This window comes from Kogia breviceps, chromosome 10 (genome assembly GCF_026419965.1).
Source record: "Kogia breviceps isolate mKogBre1 chromosome 10, mKogBre1 haplotype 1, whole genome shotgun sequence".
Classification (NCBI taxonomy): Eukaryota; Metazoa; Chordata; class Mammalia; order Artiodactyla; family Physeteridae; genus Kogia; species Kogia breviceps.
In genome coordinates, this window is record NC_081319.1 from 40,956,446 (window position 1) to 40,978,748 (window position 22,303).

At 45.4% G+C, this 22,303-nt stretch overlaps 1 protein-coding gene across 1 annotated transcript; it reads left to right on the forward strand.

Moving 5' to 3' along the window:
• The first annotated feature begins 9,846 nt into the window (after nucleotides 1–9,846).
• Nucleotides 9,847–13,276, forward strand: LOC131764082 (15 kDa protein B-like). Its single transcript, XM_059077086.2, has 4 exons — nucleotides 9,847–10,032; nucleotides 10,722–10,826; nucleotides 11,825–11,929; nucleotides 12,558–13,276. Exons 1-4 carry the CDS (start codon nucleotides 9,853–9,855, stop codon nucleotides 12,696–12,698), a joined length of 531 nt encoding a protein of 176 aa, XP_058933069.1. The 5' UTR covers nucleotides 9,847–9,852; the 3' UTR covers nucleotides 12,699–13,276.
• The last annotated feature ends 9,027 nt before the right edge of the window (nucleotides 13,277–22,303 follow it).

Below are 22,303 nucleotides of genomic sequence, written 5' to 3' on the forward strand. Positions count from 1 at the left end.
CAACTCATTCCTGAGTCTCTGACCTGCTGGCTGGTCCTACAAATTTTGGACTTGCCAAACCCCACAATCACCTGAGCCAATTCCTTAAAAATAACTCTGTCTATCTATGTGTCTGTCTATCTATCAACTATCTGTCTCCTATTGGTTCTGTTTTTCTGGAAAACCCTGACTGATAGAGAGCCTACTCCACACCATATTTCCAGTAGTATTTGAAGTCAGGAGAACAGTCATCCTTGTGGCTTGGGGGAGAGAAGTGACTGGAAGTGGGGCACACAAGAAGAGCTTGTGGGATCTTATGAATAGTCTGTCTGTTGATCAATCAGGATACTAGTTATAGGATTTTGTTTACTTACTCCTGTAAGAGGTAAATAAACCAAGCTGTACACTTCTCTTTTGCACATTTTTTGTATATATGTTACAGTTTAATAAAAAGAATGTTAACATAAGAAGATAATTCCAGGTATATTAAGGACCAAAATGAGAAAGACAAATATCTCTAACTTTTAAAAAGTAGATACAGGAGAATATCTTTACAAAGTTGATTAGGGAAGAATTTCTTAAACAAGAAATAAAAAGCACTAGCCATGAAGGAAGATCAATAAATTAAATTTCACTTGAGTTAAGAACTGTTGAGCAAAAGACATCATAAAACACAGGAACCAACTTAAGAGGCTTCACCTGCCAAATCTGAGGCAATTTGAGCATCAAAATAAAATAAGGATAGTAAGAGATTTTAACCCATCAAATAAAATAATACATGAATTTACACAGGTTTAAATAAATAACTGGGGGAGAGGACAAAAGCTCTTCTCTACAGTAGAAAGCCAACTACTTGATGTACAAGGAAGGATGAAATTAGAATACCACTATTCAGCAACCATGATATTAATAATTCATGGAAAACCATCAATGGATGTAAAACTAGTGGACTTGAGAAGTAAAGTAACAGGATAATTACAAAGTCCCATAGTATCTCCCCACATATACTTATTATTACAAAGGGAAACATAGTAACTTTATATGGAGAACCTTGAAAGACCTCACCCAAACCTAAGGGATGAAATTTACTATCACCAGCAATGGGATAAACATACATCATGTACCTCCTGGTATGATGCACTGAGAAGGACACAGAATCAAAAATTACCTTAATATAATAGTGAATAAACACTAGACAAACATAAGCTGAGGAACAGTCCAAAAATGTCATGAAACACAATGATATACTCTTCTAGACTAAAGGACACTAAAGAGACCCAACAACTGAAAATAACATATGATATGGGATTTTTCTTTTGCTTTAAAGGGCATTACTAACACAAATGATGAAATCTGAATAAGGTCTGTACGTCAGATAATGGTAGTGTATCAGTGTTAACTGCCTGATTTTGAGATTTGTTCAGTGGTTATGATTACATATAAGAGAATGTTCTTGTTTTTAGGAAATATACACTGAAGTATTTAGGCATAAAAAGGCATCATTCTGCCCCTACCCTTTACTCTCAAGTGTCTTGTGGGGAGGGGAGGGGAGGGGAGAAGGGAGAATATGTGTGTGTGTGTGTGTGTGTGTGTGTGTGTGTGTGTGTGTGTATTTTATATGTAACATAAATATATATATGAAAGAGAGGAAAAGGGAGGGAGGGAGAGAGAAAGGCAAAACAGGAGGATGGAAATGTGGTAAAATGTTAACATTTGGGGAATCTGAGTAAAGGATATAAAGGAATTCTTTGCACTACTTTTGCAACCTTTCTGTGTAAGTCCACAATCATGGCAAAAGAAAAAAGTTAAAAGAAAAACACATAAAGGAAGTGGAGGGCTTCCCTGGTGGCGCAGTGGTTGAGAGTCCGCCTGCCGATGCAGGGGACACGGGTTTGTACCCCTGTCTGGGAAGGTCCCGCATGCCTCGGAACAGCTGGGCCAGTGAGCCTGTGCTCCGCAGCGGAAGAGGCCTCAGCACTTAGAGCAGTTAGAGGCCCGCGTACCACAAAAAAAAAAAAAAAAGTGGAAAGATAAGACCAAATTGGGAGAAGACATTTGAGACATAAGCAAGAAAAGTTTACCATCTAGAATATGTAAAAACTCTCAAGAGTTCTCAAGAAACACAAACAACTCAACAGAAAAATGGCAACTTACAGAAACAGCCAAAAATGTATGGAAAGATGTCAAACCTCATCAGTAACCAGAAAAATGCAAACCCAAACCACAATGAAAGTTCACTTTGTACTCACGGGATGAATGAGTATACATTAGTCAAAAATAAGTGTTGGTGAGGACATGGAGCAACAGGAACTCTCATCCTCTGCGGATGGGATGTAAATTGGTGCCACCACTTTGGAAAACTGGCAAATATTTAGTCATGTTGACACTATGAGAAAAGAATGTCCCCTGCCAATTCAGTAAACAAAGGCTGTTGTGGCCATAAAGCCATCAGCCACTGCAGCCCCCAACTGTGTGCCCTGAGGGGATTCAGGAAGGAGAAAAACAGGATACTGGCCCTGGATAATTAAGGTGCCTATCGAATGATTTCAATAAGCCCAGACTTTTGTATCTTCCCATACATAGAGAAGCCCTGAAATCATTAACTTGAGGTGTGTTTTTGAGACTACCAGTAATCCTTGGATGTCCTACTGCGTGTTTTTTCCTCAGCAAAAACTCCTATGTATTCTGGCTTCTCTTTGGAACAGTCCCTCAGAACTGAGAGGCTGTATCCCAGGCATAAGTCCTCAGTAAGTCTGCCGAATAAAACATAACTCTCAACTTTTAGGTTGTGCTTTTTTTTCTTTCAGTTGGCAACTCTATATGTCCTTTGTGTCCCAGCAATGGAATTGCTGGGACACAGCAATTCAATTGTCTGTATAGCCTGGAAAGATTCCTGCCCACAAACACCAGGAGGCATGTCCAGAAAGAAGGGTCATAGCCACCCATACAGGAAACATGGCGCTCTCTCCCACTGCCACCTTTCTGGGATGCGAATCCAGAATCACTGCATTACAGGTGGGGAAACTGAGGCATGGAGAGGGGAAAGAGGCTGCCCCAATCACCATGTAGCCTCTGAGGGAAGGTCAGAGGAGAGGTCTGGTGTGGCTGGGGAAGGGAGTTGGGGAGAAGAGTAAAGGGGAAGAGGGGATCTCACCTGGTCTCAGACCTGGTCAGCTGGAGGCCAGAGCCGGAAGAATTCCACTGTATCCCTTCCATCTCAGCCAACATCCGTGTTCCTGGAGCGTGGGGAGGGAACTCTGGGGTGGCCCCTCCTCCCTTGGTTCAGAAAGAGGCTTCTATGGGAGCAGCAAAGAAGCAGCTGCTCCTCCCTCCAGAGGGTCCTGGGCCCTCCAGGAACCCTTGAAGCATTGCTTACTTTCTCCCTAGAAAAGGCTCCAACAAGACAGGTTTGCAAATACGAAGAAGGTTGGGGATCTCTGAGGCCCATTCACAAAACCAGCACCCCTCCCTAGCTCCCAAGTCACTTGGCCAGCAGATGGCACCAAGGCCATAGGGTTGTGACAGCACGGCTGTGATCCTGGGGGTCACTGGCTGCACAAAAGCCCAGCAGATTTGAAATTATGGGTTATTTATTTATTAATTTTTGCTCAGAACCAGGTTTAATTCTTGGGGGAAGGGGGCCCTCCTGGCCCAGTGTCTGTGGGCAGAAAGAGAGCAATGGGGGATTTATTCCTAGGACACCCACCCTCAATCACGCCTTGACAGGGAGGGCCTCCAGGGTAAATGGTGCCTTCGAGATTTCCCAGGTACACTCTCCTGATTGCACGGTGCCAGGAAGTGAGCAGTAGCACAGCCATATGTGGCAGACCCTTGGCAGTGAAAGCCTGGAGGCTGGGTAGCACCCCTAGTTGGGGGTGGGGTGGTGACAGACCTGATGGGTCAGGGCTGAGGTCAGCTTGTGGGAATTTCCGAGACCAGGGTCTTCCCAGCTGAGGTCTCTGTGTCTGTGGGTAGCGTGGGCAACTTGTGTCCACACTGCTGGTTCTAGAACGTCAGGTGTGTGTCCCCAGGGGACCAATGTGGCCACAGCCACTTTCTCCACACCCTCCTTGACTTGCACAGGCCACTTGGGCAAGGGGCTAAGGGTTTCTGAAATCTGTGTCCCCTTGTCCTGACCACCCCATTACAGCAAGGAGGAAGCCAAGGCCCAAGAAGGGCAGAGCTTGCCCAAGGGCCCACCAGGCTTCTTTCTTCATTCTCCAGACCTTGTGAAAGCTTTTTGTTCCAACCGTCTTTTCAAGGAGTTGTGGGAGCCGTGGAGTCATTCAGGAGAAGTCAAGGGCCCCAGCTGCCTGGGGTGCTGGTTGAGCAGATAATTGCAGAGTGGAAATGCTCACCTGAATGGGATCTCTTGCTTTCTGCAAGACATTTCCCTGGAGTGTCCACTCCTGCTCCTGCACCCCCCAGCCACCCTCCGGAGCCTCACCAACACCCTTCTGCAACCTCAGGCCCCAGGGTTGAGTCACAGGCTGGGTGGAGAAACCTCCTGCTGGGCACCTCGAATCCTGCCCTCACCCTCTGCAGCTCAGCTCCCAGCAGCCAGGGGACCAGACACAGCCCCCACGCTGAAGGCAGAGCAGCACGGTGGATGATGCTACCTCGGGCTGGAATCCCAGAACCTCCACTTACCAGCTCTGGGTCAGGGCCCAGTTCGTAACATCCCAGTGCCTGAGTCTCCTCATCTGCAAAATCAGGTCTCCTGGTCAGAGCCTGGAGGGGTAAGAGCTCTGTGCTTCCTAATGGTCTCAGCTGCATCTCTGAGCCATCACCTCCCTAAATAAAAGCCACCACACCTGAGCTTCCTCCACCCACATTAGCTTTAATCCTCTCACCACGCTTACAAGGTTAAGAATTGTTATCTCCGATTTACAGATGAGGCACACAGAATCCCAGAGAGACTGGCCAAGAACCAGTGGGGAAGTGGCAGTGGTGGGATTTGAACCCAGGTCTGTGGAACCCTGAAGCTGAGGCAGGGCTCACACAGCTGTATTCTGAAGATGCTCTGGGTCAACTATCAAGCACAAGTTATTGAAGGATTTTTATGTGGCTATAACAGAGTTTGACCTTTGGAGCTCATACTCTGTAAGGTCCACCTGTCAAAAAAAAAAAAAAAAAACATCCCACCAGAGCCCCCAACCCAAGTTCCCGGGCCTGATTACTGCCACCAACCTCAAACCTTTGGACATGTCATAGAGTCCTATGGTTTGATGAGATTATAAAGTCTACATGGTCTGTTCCCACACCTCTCTATTGGATGCCTGAACCTTACATTTGTTGCGACATTATGTTGCAAGTAACAGAAAAGCCCATTCAAACTAGCTTAAATAGTAACACCTTCAGGCAAGGTGTGACCCAGAAGCTCAGTAAGGTCATAAGGATCTGTTTTTCTCTCTTTCCTCTCTGCCTTCTGTGGTGCTGATCTCATCCTAAGGGGCCCACCTCACATCCTAAGATGTTTTCTTTGTCACATCTAGCCATGCTTCCTTGTTTACTTCCAAGAGGAAGGAAAGTGCCTAGTATTCCCACCAAAAGTTCTGAGATGTATTCTAAGTGGACCAGCTTAATCAATTACCAATGGTGGTGGAGAGATGGAAGGCATTGTTTGACTTAGACCAAGTCGAGTTTTCCTCTCCCAGAGCCATGCAGACCCTCAAAGGGGAATTGTGGCCTCACTGGAAGGGAGAAGGGGTAGGGCAAATGGATGCTGGAGAAACCAGGCATCAAATGGCCCCTACAGTCTCCTACAATTTCCCTGCCAAGTGATCTTCTAGACTCAGTTCAGTGTCTCCCAGGCCACCTCTGCCATGCTGGACTCCAGCTATTATCAAGAGACCTTTCTTGGTTTTGTTTGTTTGTTTGTTTTTGGTTTTGTTTTGTTTCGTTTTGAGAACTTTCTTGTTGACATGCCTCCCCCTGGGAAGAACAATCTGGTCCTCTTGTTCGTGGCAGTCTTTCGGAGACAGAGCAGGGAATCAAGGTCTCCTTGTCAGTCCTCTCCTCCAGGGAAAGCTTCCCAGTTTCCCATCATCCTACACAGGACTCAGCTATGTAGCTTGGACACATTTCCTAACTTTTCCAGGCCTCATTTTCCTCATCTACCAATGCTGGGGACAACCTGAGCTTCTCAAACTGATGGGAGCCATGTGATGGGGGTCCACAAAGTCCCTGAAAAACTACTTTACACATCTAAAGCCTTGATTTTACTGGAGGCTTTTTTTTCCTCCAATGGAAATCTAAAATATTTTAATGTTAAAACAGTGTGTACAACTCAAAATTATAAGGACAAATAACCCAATTAAAAATTGTACAAAGGACTTGAATATACATTTCTCCAAAGAAGATATACAAATGGACAATAAGCACATGGAAAGATACGCAACATCACGAGCTCTTAGGGAAATACAAATCAAAAACACAATGAACTATCACTCCATACCCACTAGGATGGCTATAATAAAAAAGAGAGACAATAAAAATCATTAAGATGTGGAATACCACAGATTGCTGGTGGGAATGTAAAATGGTACAGGCTCTTTGGAAATTACTCTGGCAATTCCTCACAAAATTTAAAACATAGAGTTACCATATGACCCAGAAATTCCATTCCTAGGTATAAGCCCAAGGTAACTGAAAATATATGTCCACATAAAAACTTGTATGTGAATATTCACAGTGGTATGATTCACAATAGCAAAAACATGAAAACAACCCAAATGTCTATCAACTGATGAATGGATCAACAAATGTGATATATCCGTATGATGAAATCTTATTCAGTCATAAAAAGGAATTAATCCACAACATGGATGAACATGAAAACATCATGCTAAGTGAACAAAGCCAGACACCAAAGACCACATATTGTATGATTCCATTTATATGAATATCCAGAATAGCAGACCCATAAAGACAGAAAGTAGATTATTAGCTGCCAGGGGCAAAGGGGAGGGGAAAATGGGGAGTGACTGTTAATTGGCACAAGGTTTATTTGGGGGATGATGAAATGTTGCAAATTGTACACTTTGAAAGGGTAAATTTTATGATATGTGAATTTTATCTCAATAAAAATAGTTCCATTGAACTTAAAAAAATAGTTGCAGATGTGGAATAAAATGTAGACTCCATGTGGGTATTTAAAAAATATTTTTGCTGGGCTTCCCTGGTGGCGCAGTGGTTGAGAGTCCGCCTGCCGATGCAGGGGACACGGGTTCGTGCCCCGGTCTGTGAGGATCCCACGTGCCTCGGAGCGACTGGGCCCGTGAGCCGTGGCCGCTGCGCCTGCGCGTCCGGAGCCTGTGCTCCGCAACGGGAGAGGCCACAACAGTGAGAGGCCCGCGTACCACGGAAAAAAAAAAAAAAAAAAAAATTTTTGCTGTTTTTGTAAAACAAAGTTGTTTATTGTAATTTTTTTTCAAATAATAATGAAAAGTTGAAAGAAGGAATCAAAATCCTTTGCCAGCTCCATACATAGAAAAACTGTATGGATATTTATTATTCATTATATTCATTATTAATATTTTAGTGAACATCCTTTCAGGCACCTTGCTAGTGATACTGTTATGGATATTGATCAGTGTACAATTTTCTTTACAAGGAATCCAACCTTACACTGCGGGCTGCATTGGTGAGTTTTCTTTGGTCTGTGCAAGCCCTCTCTCGGCTTTTTTTTTTTTTTTTTCCAATCTCATTTCCTGCCCTCTCAACCATCATTCATTCTTACCTGTGCCTTGTGGGTGTTATGTTTACCAGTTTGAAGGATGTATTCTGATGTATTCTCCATACACACACACATATATATATATATATATATATATATATATATATATATATATATATAGAGAGAGAGAGAGAGAGAGAGAGAGAGAGAGAGAGAGGGAGGGAGAGTTGTTACACATCTCATTGTTTCTTTCCTTTGTTACCAAGCACCACGTGTTTAAGATTGATCCATCTGGTTGCTCTGTCACAGGACTTCTCAACCTCAGCACTAGTGACATTTGGGGCTGGACCATTCTTCCTTGTTGGGGCTGTCCTGTATTGTAGGGTGTCCTGCATTGTAGGGTGATTATCAGCATCCAGTGGCCTTTATCCACTAGATGTCAGTTGCGCCCTCTCCCCAGTTGTGACACTCAAAAACTGTCTCCAGACACTGACAATTGTCCTGGGGGGTCAAGGGGCAAAGCCACCCCAGTGGAGAACCACTGCTTAACTGCTGCATAGAATTCTACGGTGAGCACCCACCATCCTTCCTTATTCACACTTCCTGTGATGGACACAAGACCAGCTGCAGCAGAACCCTCATTCTTCAGCTAAGAACCTGTGATGAACATAATCACCCACCAATAACTGGATCTGTATTCCAATAAGTAGTAGCAGTATTCCATAGGTGGACATATCACAACCGCTCTAACAATCTGCTCTTGAAGCACATTTATTTATTTATTTTTATTTTTTTGCCAGGTTGGGTCTTCATTGCTGTGTGCGGGCTTTCTCTAGTTGCAGAGAGCAGGGGTTACTCTTTGTTGCGGTGCACAGGCTTCTCACTGCGGTGGCTACTCTTGTTGCGGAGCACGGGCTCTAGGCGTGCGGGCTTCAGTAGTTGTGGCTTGTGGGCTCTAGAGCACAGGCTCAGTAGTTGTGGCGCACGGGCTTAGCTGCTCCGCAGCATGTGGAATCTTCCCAGACCAGGGCTCAAACCCGTGTCCCCTGCATTGGCAGGCAGATTCTTAACCACTGCACCACCAGGGAAGCACATTTAGATTTTTTCTAATTTTTCACCGTTATATGCCATGGCTGCATGGATTTTATGATGAGACTTCGGCCTTTGAAGACCTGTTGGGCCTGCGGAGGACTGTTCTGTGCTCTGCCTTCTCTCCTCACTTCGGGCTCTGACCTTCTCAGCTCTACCCTTAGCTTTGGGGGAAAGTCATGATCTGCTCTGTGCCTTGGTTTCCCCACTGGTGGGCTTCAGTGGGAACACCTGGTAGTTGTTCTCCTCCTCCCCAGTTTCTGAGTCTCCTGCAGAACAGGAGCCCCGCAGCCAAGGAAGGGCTGGGAAGTTAACATGCAGACCCCAGTAACTGAGGGAGCCAAGGAAAACGGGAGCCCTCGGAGGAAGGCGAGCCCCTTACTCTTCCTCTTGTGAGCTGCTGCCTGGGGTTGGCTGTGTCAGCAGCCAGGAATCTCCACCCTGATCCTGTGGGGGACAGCCTCCCTGCTTTGCCAGCAGGGAATGGCCTGGGGGAAGTAGACAGAGAGGCTTTCCCTGGAGAAGTTGCTGACATCACATCCATGAGGCGCTGTGAACCATGCATTGTCAGATCTTACGATTTTTTCAGTCAGGCATCCAGAGTTTTAAGGGTTGACAATCAGTATCTTTAAATGTATGTAACATGGTAGGTGTCAGCCTGAGTACAGCCTCAGATTGGACTGTCTCCTTGTGCTCTCAGCGGAGGAACTGTCACAGAGAGTTCATGGATCCCAGACAGTTGTTTCAGAATCAAACCAGAACAGCCAGGCAGAGATGGCACGGAGTCCTGGACTGTCAGAGGTGGCCTTCTCATGGCACAGGTAGGGACACTGAGGCCAGAGTGAAGGGACTTGCCCAGCACCACACGTCTCCTGCCCCCAGCTCAGGGCTGCCTCACTCCTAGGCCCTGGACTATAACCCAATCCTACTTTCCTCTTAGTCACTGGTATTTTGGAACATTGGCTAATACTGGGTGCCTAGTAAAGGAAAGGAGAGGCCCCTTTCAGGAAGGCCCCAGCCCTGCATGTTGTCAGCAGCCCTTGGGCAAGGCTGCCCGAGTAACACCTAAAAGGGGCTGCAAGTGGCAGTGGATCAAAGAAGGGACAATGGCAGGGGCTTGGAGGGCACTGGTGCTGGTGGCAGGCTTAGCAGCAGTGGCCTGTGTGGCCCAGTGCAGTCTGAGCTATGAAGAGATAGTCACCCAGGCCCTGCAGTTCTTCAACCAGAGGCAACAAGGACAGCGACTCTTTGGCCTGCTGGAAGCCATCCCACCACCGCCTAGCTTGGTGAGTGTTGGGGGCTCAGGCCCAGGAAGCGGGTAACACTCTGTGTTATAGTAGCCTGTGAGGACAGCAGGCAGGAGAGAATGCCTCGCACAGGTACAAAGTGCTTGGTTGACATTAGCTGCTGTTGTTATTATTATGTTTCTCCCCTCAGAAGATAAGACAAAGACCGTAATTTCTCTCTGGCCTGACAGCTGGCTAGCTGGTCAATTCCGGGCTTTGCCCAAGGATGAAGTGTGGGGTCTGGGAGTCCAGCCTGCACTCAGGCCCTGGGCTTGTAGGAGTAAGCAGGGCTGTTTCAAAGTACGGACAGGAGCTGGACTGGTCTCACCAGCGCCTCATCAGGGCCTTCCAGTGTCCCCTTCCCACCCCATTCTCTCTCCTGGCAGCTGAGCATGCGAGGCAAGTATTCTAGTTCCTTTGTCACAGAAGAGGAAACTGAGGGGCAAAGATGGGAAGTGACCCCTCAAGGTGGTCCAGCCATGAGGTGTTAGCCTCAGCTAGTTTCCAGAAGCCCTGCACACCTCAAATCTCTGCTCAGGCCTCTTGAAGAGGCTGCCTCCTTTAGGTGGAAAGTGCAGACCTCAGCTAAGCCCCTTCAACTTGGAACTGTGAACTCTCTCCTCCCTGCCTTTGTTCCCTCTTCTGTAAAAGGGAGATAGATGATCATGAGTCTTCTCTTGATTTTTTAGAACTCCACCACCACGATCCCGCTCAACTTCAGGATTAAAGAGACGGTGTGCTTTTTGCTCTGGCACCGCCGATGGCCCCGAGAATGTCCCTTCAGGCCAGGCGGGGTGAGTCTCCTATCCCCTGGCTCCCTGCCCCGGTGAGCAAGAGAAGGACCTCCCCTCTCTCCCTTCTCCCAGAAGCTGTATTTGCCTCCACCTGCCTCACCTCGCCAGGTGAGGTTTGACTATGGAAGCCATTTAAAAAAAAAAAAAAAAAAAAAAAAATATATATATATATATATATATATATATTTTTTTTTTTTTTTGGCTGCAATGGGTCTTCGTCGGTGCGCGCTGGCTTGCGGGAGCTACTCTTTGCTGCAGTGCACGGGCTTCTCATTGCAGTGGCTTCTCTTGTGGCAGAGCATGGGCTCTAGGCATGCAGGCTTCAGTGGTTGTGGCACATGGGCTTAGTTGCTCCATGGCATGTGGGATCTTCCCGGACCAGGGCTCGAACCTTTGTCCCCTGCAGTGGCAGGTGGATTCTTAACCACTGCACCACCAGGGAAGCCCAGAAGCCATTTTTTAAATTGGGTTTTTCCTTACTGGTTTTTCTTACTAGGTGTAAATTATCAACCCTTATTAGAAAAACAATACATGCTAAAGAAATGACTAAATATTAAAAGAGAAAGAAGGGGACCGTAATGCACCTAGTGATAACTGTTTTTCTAAAATTAGGAAAATATTATAGCAAATTAACAAAATGTGGACAAGCAAACTAAAAACAAACACCCCCCCCCCCCCCCCGCAACCCCACTACCCAGGAGGAGACAACATTAACCGTTGGTGTATCATCTTCTGTATCTTTTTTATGTACACGTGCGTGTTTTAAACAAATATAGCTTCCTCTGAGGCTAATTTATGGATGCCTTTTCCCATTTAATACAACTTGCATGAAAGTCCTTAATTTTACTGGGCGTTCACGGAGCCTGCCCGGGTTCCCCCAGCATTCGCCGCTCCCGCCTGGCTCTGTGGGGGGGGATTAGGGAGGGCGCCGGCCTCGGGAGCCTGGGTACCTGGGCGAAGACGCCAGCCGCTGAGCCCCTGTGCTCACTCACCCTCAGGAGGAGCGGAACTGCACGGGTATCTTCTTCATGCTGCAGCACATCCGCCTTCTGTCCCTCAACTGCCCCGGGGACCCGGACCGCGAGCGTGAGCTCAAGCCGGAGGTGAGCCCCTGCGCCCGCGCTGGCCCCAGTCTGTTTCTGTCGCGGGCGGCGCTCTGCCTGGTGACCACAGATGACCGAGGGGCCCTCACCCGGGCCACTGACTTCGGCGCGTGGGGCCTCAGTTTCCTCCTCTGGAAACCGGGCCGATCGAGCCCTTCTAAACGCAAGTCATCAGGAGGGGAAAGGCTTGTGGAGTGAGGCGCGGTTGGACCTTGATGACTGCTAGTCGTTTAGCAGGAGGGGAGGGGAGGAGAGACTGGTGGTCGAGGCTAAGGGGCATCCTGGGGGTGAGAGGGAGAGCTCAGACTTCTCAGGACACTGCCTCTGCTCTGGGCCCTGAGCTCTGGGAACCCTCCTCCACATCCCACATTTGGAAAAACTGAAGCCGGACGTGCAGCCTCCTAGCAAGTGAGTGGAATAGCCAGAGTGGAAGTGAGCAGCAGAGTTCAGGCCTTCCCAGGCCCTCTGGGCTCCGAGGGGAAGGGCCTCACTGGGGACCACCTCCAGCCCCATCACCAACATCACTGCTGGTGCCTCACACTCATCTCCACCTGGAGAGAGGGGCCACAGGCAGGACAGGAAAGGGGGCCAATCAATTAGGGTGATCACATCTGCATCACTTCTGCAGGTCCGCCGGGTGAGGCGTTCTGCTGGGTCTCCTGGAGAGGACACTCCAGTAACTGAGAGCTCCCAACTGCCACCTGCAGTCAGGGACCTGTACGAGAAAGCCAAGTACGACATCATCACCAACATACTGAGGAATTTCTAGGGCCGCGGAAGGGAAGGGATGCCCTGCAACCCCACCACAACCTCTTATTCCCTCCCGTCCTCTTCCTCTGCTGCCCTCAGCACTCCCTTTCCTGCAGTCTCAGCCCACCCATACTCCTCTGCATTCGCGTACCTACTTCCCTCTGTCTGGAATTCCTGCCCATCCTGTGTCTGTAAATCCTGCTCATCTTTTATGGCATAGAGCTCCAAAGTCACCTCCTCCAGGAAGCCTCTCTGCTCTTCCCTGGGCAGCAGAAGTGTCCTTCCCTCATCTGTGCATTCATGATCCTCAAACCATTGCCTGGCATTACCTGCTGTGTCCCAGGCTATGTAGCACTGTATTTACTCACAGCTGAGCCCTCCTCAGCCAGCTGCAGGAGGCTGGGGAATGACTATCTCAGCAAAGTGCTCCTGAATCCTAGGAGGGCAGTTCCTTCTGTGCAGGACCCTGAGCGCCCCTGTTCCCTGCCCAGTCACTGTGACAATTAAATGTCCCTTCATATATCCAGGTACCTCCAAGGGGGGGTCAGTCCACTCTCTGGTGAGAGCCACAGGTGAGAAACTCAATAAAACTTTTCTAAAATAAACGATTACATGAATGTGAATGAATAAGGTGTTAGAGCTGGGCCAGCTGGACTTGGGGTGAGGAGACAAATGAGACAGGTCCTGGGGGTGATTCCACTGTGCATCATGGGAACACAGACTCCCGGAGGTCAGGGCAGGGACAATAAAGAGAAACACGGGTTGGGGGGACATCTGGGGGCTGCCCTGGAAGCTCAAGAAGGCGGAGTAATCTGCCCCCAGCCTCCTCAACCACCTTTCATTCCTTTATGCTACATTTATGCTTCCTTCTTTATCTAAGCTCCAGCCAGAACCTCTCCCTGAACCCCAGACTTGCATTTCAGATTGCCTCCTGGATGCCTCTCCATGGATGTCCAAGGTGTGCCACACACTCAGTATCTTCCCTCCAAACCACCCTTCCTATAGCCCACCCCAGCCCAGCTGATGGCAGCCTCCATCCAAGCACCTGAGCATCTGGCTCTCCGCTGTCTTTCACAGCCACATCTGGTCCACCAGCAAACCTTGGCCTTGGTTCCTGATGCATCCAGATCTGAGAACAGGGCCTGACACACTGTAGTTGCTCAGTAAATACTTGTTGAATGGATGAATGCCCTTTTCTTCTCACTAGTAGGCTCCTTTTTCAAGAGTCTTTGCTACAGAAATATCTGTGGGAAACTCTCATTTGAGGGGCCATGGTGTAGAGCCCCTTGGGGAAATGGGTTTTTTAGTAATTAACCCAGGAAAGCCAAGGACTCCTCTCCATTAATGATAATAATAGCCATGATTTATGAATGCCACTTCCCATACAGTGAATGGGAATACACTTCTCAGGTCTCAGAACTGCATTGCAAGCTGCATGCATCACCTGCAACTTTTAGTGAGAAAACTAAGCCTCAAGGAAATTGGTTAACTTGCCCATAGTCCACACTCCAACTCCCTTGCCACCTAAATCTCAGGTAGCCCCACTGGTGGGCAAGAGGGGGTGGGGGATGCTGCAGGGAGTGACCCTGGGGTGGGAAATGGGCAGGTTTGGGCTGAACAGGATAAACTAGACCCCAGACCCTCTCCCTATGGTGGGACAATGATGTTCAGCTGGAGAAGGCCACTTCTAGCTCTTGCAGAGAGCAGAAAGCACCAGCCCCGCAGGCACACCACCACATATCACTCCCTTGCCTGACCCCCACCCGGAAAGAGTACTTCCAGGTCTCATCCAGGTCTTCTGGGGGACCCTGGACACTAATGGGCTGAGCAACTTCTCCCAGGAAGCTCAAGGCTCATCTATGGTGGTCAGTGCCACATTACACAAGGCCCATCATGCTGTACCCCGCAAGACAGGCAGGCCTATAGGATCAGCCACAAGGCTCTGCTGGGGCCACTCTGCTGTATTCTCATAGCCCAGACACTATCAGGCCCTGAGATAGTATCAAGGCTCCAAATACAGCTCAGCCTCTTGGCCTTGGCAGCTTCTGAAAGTCTTCAGGCCCACAGAAACAAGACTGAGAAGGAAAAATTCACTGGGGGTTGGGGGTGGGAACACAACGGGTGCATAGACCTCTAGGGCAACATCTAAATGGCTGCAGGAAGCAAATTTCATTACTCATACATACAGGTACAATGTGAGTTTTATTTTTAAAAGAAAAAACGACTTCACAGTCATTTTATGGCCCATTTTACAACTAGCTTATTCTCACTTAACCTGTCAGCTAACACACTTCAGTCACTATTGGCTCACCCCATGTTTTTTTCTGTCTAATTCTCCATTGGGTGGTTAGACCTCCATTTGTTTAAGTCACTCCTGCTGTCGAAGTTGTTTCCATTTTGTTTTGCTTTGAAATTGTTGTAAACAATGCTGAGATGAAAATAAGTTCCTAGAATGGAAATGGCATCAAAGTGTATGACCATATTAAGAATCTAGGGGCTTCCCTGGTGGCGCAGTGGTTAAGAATCCACCTGCCAATTCAGGGGACACGGGTTCAAGCCCTGGTCCGGGAAGATCCCACATGCTGCAGAGCAACTTAGCCTGTGCGCCACAACTACTGAGTCTGAGCTCTAGGGCCTGCGAGCCACAACTACTGAGCCCGTGCCACAACTACTGAAGTCCGTGAGCCTAGAGCCTGTGCTTTGCAACAAGAGAAGCTACCGCAATGAGAAGCCCACGCACTGCAACGAAGAGTAGCCCCCGCTCACCACAACTAGAAAGTCTGTGTGCAGCAACGAAGACCCAAAGCAGCCAAAAATAAATAAATAAATTTAAAAAAAGAAAATTTAACGTATTGCTAAATTACTATCTAGAATTATAGATAATAGTTTAGCAATATTGCTCTTCTGGCAGTTTTATTTATGCTGCTGGGAATTGCCTGAGTACCCAATAGGGGAATGGTTAAGTAATTTGTATTATATTCACTGGATTGAATATTGTACAGACTTTAAGATAAAGTTGAAGACAATGTTATATCAAAGAAAATGCTTGTGTTAGACTGCAGAAAGCCTGATTAAAGAAAACAGGGACAGAAGGTAAAAAGAGCTCAAGTTACATGAAAGCGGATAGCCATAGATACAGGAGTGACAGAATTTAAGAGCTTATGACTACTTACAACTCCACAGAGAATATGAAAACCTGGAGGAAATGAATTCTTTCTTAGCTAAACATGATTTATCAACATTGACTCAGGACCTGAAGGGGAATATGTGAAAAGGCCAATTTTCTCAGAAGAGTCTGGAGAGGTGATTAGAGTTCCAGGACCAGATGGTCCACCGCTGAGATTTATCTAGTCTTTAGAGTGGGTCTTCTCAATGTACATAACAGTCATCTGAGGAGTCTCATGAAACTATAGACTCCAGCCCAGTAGGCCTCGGGTGGGCCCCAAGAATCTGTTTTTGTAACTACCTTCCAGGTGATGCTGACACTGCTGATCCATGAACCAAACTTGGAGTAGGGAGGCTTTAAAGGACATATAATTCCAAAGTTATTTAAACTTTGTTAATAGTTTATATAAAATACACATAAAATTATATATCTATGTATAAGTTATTTAATTCAAAATCAAGGAAAAAGATGGAAAGCTCCTCAATTCATTTTCTTTGTCTCAGAATACACTTAACAGTAGAACCTAAAGATAGTATAGGGGGTGTGGCCAAGATGGTAGCTTAGGAAGACCCTGAGCTCACCTCCTCCCACAGGCGCACCAAAACTACAACCATTTATAGAACAGCTATCTATGAGAATGTCCTGAAGACCAGCAGAAATATTTTCCACAACTAAAGATACAAAGAAGGAACCACAATGAGATGGGGAGGAGGCGTGGAGATGTGATACAAGACCCACACCCTTGGATAGGCAACAAACAAACAGGAGGATAATCACCACTGCAGTTTCTCCCCAAGAAGCAAGGGGTCTAAGCCCCACATCAGGCTCCGGAGCCTAGGGGTCCTGCACCAGAAAGGTGAGCCCCCAAAACATCTGGCTTCGAAGGCCAGCAGGGCTTGCATTCAGAAGAGCTGGGGGGCTGTAGGAAACAGACTCTGCTCTTAAAGGGCATGTGCAAAATCTCACATGATTCAGTGTAGAGGCAGTAATTTGAAAGGAGCCTGAGTCAGACCTACTTGCTCATCTTTTTTTTTTTGGTCATGCCACGCAGCTTGCGGGGGTCTTAGTTCCCCAACCAGGGATCAAACCCAGGCCCTCGGCAGTAATCCTAACCACTGGACCACCATGGAATTCCCACTTGCTTATCTTAGAAAGTCTCCTGGAGAGGCAGGAGGCAACTGGGACTCCCCCTGGGGACACAGATGCTGGCTGGAACCATTTTTGGGAGCTCATTCTACCATGAGAACACCGGTGCTGGCAAGTACCATTTTGGAGTCCTCCCTCTAGTTTACTAGTGCCAGGGCTAACCTGCCCACCAGCAGGCTGGGACCAGCCCCAGGTTCCCCCGGGCTATGCAGCTAGCCACACCAGGACCTGGCATTGTCCACCAAAGATTGGTAGCCACCACACAAGGCAAGGTCTGGCAGCCAGTGGGGGTAGGGGCCAGCCTGACCTACCAGCACACCCACAGTAGTCAGGTCAACCACAACAGAACAGCCCACATAGAGGGCATCCCTACAGTATACAGCTCTGGTGACCAGAGGGAAGTGTGTTGCTGGGCCCCTTAGAATGTCTCCTACACAAGGCCACTTCAAGATCAAAAACAAAACCAACCTACCTAGTACATAGAAATAAATACAAAGAATTAGGCAAAATGAGGAGACAGAGGAATATATTCCAAATGAAGGAACAAGACAAAACACCAGAAGAAAAACGCAGTGAAGAAGAGTTCAAGGTAATGATCATAAAGATGAAGAATGTACTTGGGAGAAGAACGGATGAACACAGTGAGAAGTTTAGTAAAGAGTTAGAAAATATAGAGAAGAACCGAACAGAGCTGAAGAATATAATAACTGAAATAAAAAATACACTAGAAGGAATCAACAGTAAGTTAGATGTTACAGGGGAATGAATCAGTTAACTGGAAGACAGAGTAGTGGAAATCACCCAAGCCAAACAGAAAAAAGAAAAAAAGATTTTAAAAAATGAGGATAGTTTAAGAGAATTCTGGGACTACATCAAGCATACTAACATTTGCATTATAGGGGTCCTGGAAGGAGAAAAGAGAAAGGGGCAGAGAACTTATCTGAAGAAATAATAGCTGAAAACTTCCCTAACCTGGGGAAAAAAAAGACATCCAAGTCAAGGAAGCACAGAGAGTCCCAAACAAGATGAACCCAAAGAGGTCCACACCAAGCACATTATAATTAAAACTGCAAAAATTGGAGATAGAGAATCTTAAAAGCAGCAAGGGAAAAGCAACTAGTTACCTACAAGGGAACTCCCATACGACTATGAGCTGACATTTCAGCAGAAACTCTGCAGGCCAGAGGTAGTGGCATGATATATTCAAAGCAATGAAAGGAAAAAAACCTACAACCACTCTACTCAACAAGGCTATCATTCACATTTGAGAGATACATAGTTTTACAGAGAAGTAAAAGCCAAAAGAATTCAGCACCACTAAACAGGCTTTACAAGAAATGTTAAAAGGACTTTGCTAAATGGAAAAGACCACAGCTAGAAATATGAAAATTAGGAAAGGAAAAATCTTATTGGTAAAGGCAAACATACAGTAAAGGTAGTAGATCAACCACTCATAAAGCTAGTAGGAAGCCTGAAAGACAAAAGTAGTAAAATCATCTATATGTGCAATGAATAGTTAAGGGATACACAAAAATATGTAAAATATGATGTCAAAAACATTAATGTGTGGGGTGGGTAGTAAAAATTGCATTTTTAGGTTGTTAGAATGCATTTGAACTTAAGAGATCATCAACTTAAAATAGCTATATATATATAAAACCACATATACATATAAAATAACCACATATATAAAATAACCATATATATGTTGTTACATATGAACCTCATGGTAACCACAAACCAAAATTTATAATAAATACACACACACGAAAAGAGAAAGGAATCCAAACATAACACTAAAGACAGTTATCTAATCACAAGGGAAGAGAGCAAAAGAAGAAGAAAGGAAACAAAAAGAACTACAAAAACAACCAGAAAACAGTGAACAAATTGCAGTAAGTACATACCTATCAATAATTACTTTATATGGCATGCATGGTCTTCAATAAATAAATGCAAATGATGTAATTGAAAAAAAATTACTATAAATGTAAATGGACTAAATGCTCCAATCAAAAGACAAAGAGTGGCTGAATGGATACAAAAACAAGACCCATATATATGATGCCTACAAGGGACTAATTTCAGCTTTAAAGACATGCATAGACTGAAATTTAGAGGACAGAAAAAGGTATTTTATGCAAATGGAAATCAAAAGAAAGCCTGGCTAGCAATACTTATATCAGACAAAATAGACTTTAAAACAAAGACTGTAACAAGAGATAAAGGACATTATATAATGATAAAGAAATTGATCCAACAAGAAGATATAACAATTATAAATATATATGCACCCAATCAAGGAGCACCTAAATACATAAAGCAAATATTAACACAAAGGGTGAAATTGACATTAATACAATAATAGGGAACTTTAATACCCCATTTACATCAATGGACAGATCATCCAGATAGGAAATCAATAAGGAAATACTGGCTTTAAATGATACAATAGATCAGGTGAACCTGATAGACATATATAGAATATTCCACCAAAAGCAGCAGAATACACATTCTTTTCAAGTGCACATGGAACACTCTCCAGGACAGATCACATGCAAGGCCACAAAACAAGTCTAAATAAATTTAAGAAGACTGAAATCATATCAAGAATCTTTCCTGATCACAACAGTATGAGACTAGAAATAACTACAAGAAAAAAATTGCAAAAAACATAAAAACATGGAGGCTAACCAATATGCTATTAAACAACCAATGGGTCACTGAAGAAACCAAAGAGGAAATTTACAAAAGTAGCTGGAGACAAATGAAAATGGAAACACATGATCTACAATCTATGGGATGCAGCAAAAGAAGTTCTAAGAGGGAAGTTTATTAGCAACACAAGCCTACTTCAGGAAACAAGAAAAATCTCAAATAAACAATCTGAACTTACACCTAAAGGAACTATAAAAAGAAGAACAAACAAAACTCAAAGTTAGTAGAAGGAAAGAAATAATAAATATCAGACCAGAAATAAATGAAATAGAGACTGAAAAAAACAATAGAAAAGATCAATGAAACTAAGAGCTGGTTCTTCGAAAAGATAAGCAAAATTGATACACCTTTAGCCAGACTCATCAAGAGAAGGCCTAGATAAATAAAATCAGAAATGAAAGAGGCAAAGTAACAATTGACACCACAGAAATACAAAGGATTATAAGAGATTACTATGGGGCTTCCCTGGTGGCGCAGTGGTTGAGAGTCCGCCTGCCGATGCAGGGGACATGGGTTTGTGCCCCGGTCCGGGAAGATCCCACATGCCGCGGAGCAGCTGGGCCCGTGAGCCATGGCTGCTGAGCTTGCGCGTCTAGAGCCTGTGCTCCACAGCAGGAGAGGCCACAACAGTGACAGGCCTGTGTACCGCAAAAAAAAAAAAAAAAAAAAAAAAAGATTACTATGAACAATTATATGCCAATAAAATGGATAACATAGAAGAAATGGATAAATTCTTAGAAATGTACATTCTCCTACGACTGAGGAAGAAATAGAAGTATAGGGACTTCCCTGGCCCTGGTGGTCCAGTGGTAAAGAATCTGACTTACAACACAGGGGACGCGGGTTCGATCCCTGGTCAGGGAACTAAGATCCCACATGCCACAGGGCAACTAAGCACGCACACCACAACTACTTCTGCCTCAACTAGAGCCTGCATGCTGCAAACTACAGAACCCACGTGTTCTGGAGCCCGCGCACCACAACTAGAGAGAGAAAACCCACACGCTACAATGAGAAGCCCGTGCACCACAACAAAGATCCTGCATGCCTCAACGAAGATCCCATGTGCTGCAACTAAGACCTGACACAGCCAAATGAAATCAATAAATAATAAAATAAATCTTTTTTTTTTTTTTTTTTTGTGGTACGCGGGCCTCTCACTGTTGTGGCCTCTCCCGTTGCGGAGCACAGGCTCCGGACGCGCAGGCTCAGTGGCCATGGCTCACGGGCCCAGCTGCTCCGCAGCATGTGGGATCCTCCTGAACCGGGGCATGAACCTGCATCCCCTGCATTGGCAGGCAGACTCTCAACCACTGCGCCACCAGGGAAGCCCTAAAATAAATCTTTTAAAAAAAGAAATAGAAATATGATTAGACCAATTAATTATCAGCAGTGAAATTGAATAATAAGAATAAAAAAAACCCTCCCAACAAACAAAAGTCCAAGACCAGATGGCTTCATAGGTGAATTCTACAAAACATTAAAAAATTTGGCTGCACCGTGCAGCATGCAGGATCTTAGTTCCCCAACTGGGGATCAAACCTGGGCCCCGGCAGTGAAAGCGCCAAGTCCTAACCACTGGACCACCAGGAATTCCCTACCAAACATTTACAGAAGAGTTAACACCTATTCTTCTCAAACTATTCCAAAAAATTAAAGAATGATTCTGAACTCATTCTAAAAAGCCTGATGCCAAAACCAAACAAAGATATCACAGAAAAAGAAAATTACAGGCCAATATCACTGATGAACATTGATGTGAAAATCCTCAATAAAATATTAGCAAACAGAATCCAACAATAAAATATCATACATCATGATCAAGTGGGACATAGCCCATGGATTCAAAGATGATTCAATATCAACAAATCAATCAATATGATACACAACATTAATGAACTGAAGAAAAAATCATATGATTATCTCAATAGATGCAGAAAAAGCTTTTGACAAGTTCAACATCCATTGATGATTAAAAAAAAACTCAGGGGTTTGGGATTAGCAGATGCAAACTATTATATATAGGGTAGATAAACAACAAGATCTTACTGTGTAGCACAGGGAACTGTAATTAATATCCTGTGATAAACCATAATGGAAAAGAATATATATGTATATAATTGAATTGCTTTGCTGTACAGCATAAATTAACACAACATTGTAAATCAACTCTACTTCAATAAAATTAAAAAGAAAAAAGAAAAAACCTCTCAACAAAGTGGGTATAGAGGGAATATACCTCAACATAATAAAGGGTGTATATGACAGACCTACAGGCAACATCATATTCAATGTTGAAAGTCTGAAAACATTTCCTCCAAGATCAGGAACAAGACAAGGATGCCCACTCTTGCCACTTTTATTCAATATAGTGCTGGAAGTCCTATAATTCAATATAGTGCTGGAGGGAAGGAGGGAGGAAGAGAGAGGGGGAGGGAGAGAGGGAGGAAGGGAGGAAAGGAGGAAGGAATGGAGGGGGTAGGGAAGGAAGGAATGGAGAGGGGTGGGAAGGAAGGAGGGAGGCAGGAAAAAGAAAAGAAAAGAAAAATGAAAGAGGAAGGAAGGAAGGGAGGGGGGGAGGGAGGGAGGGAGGG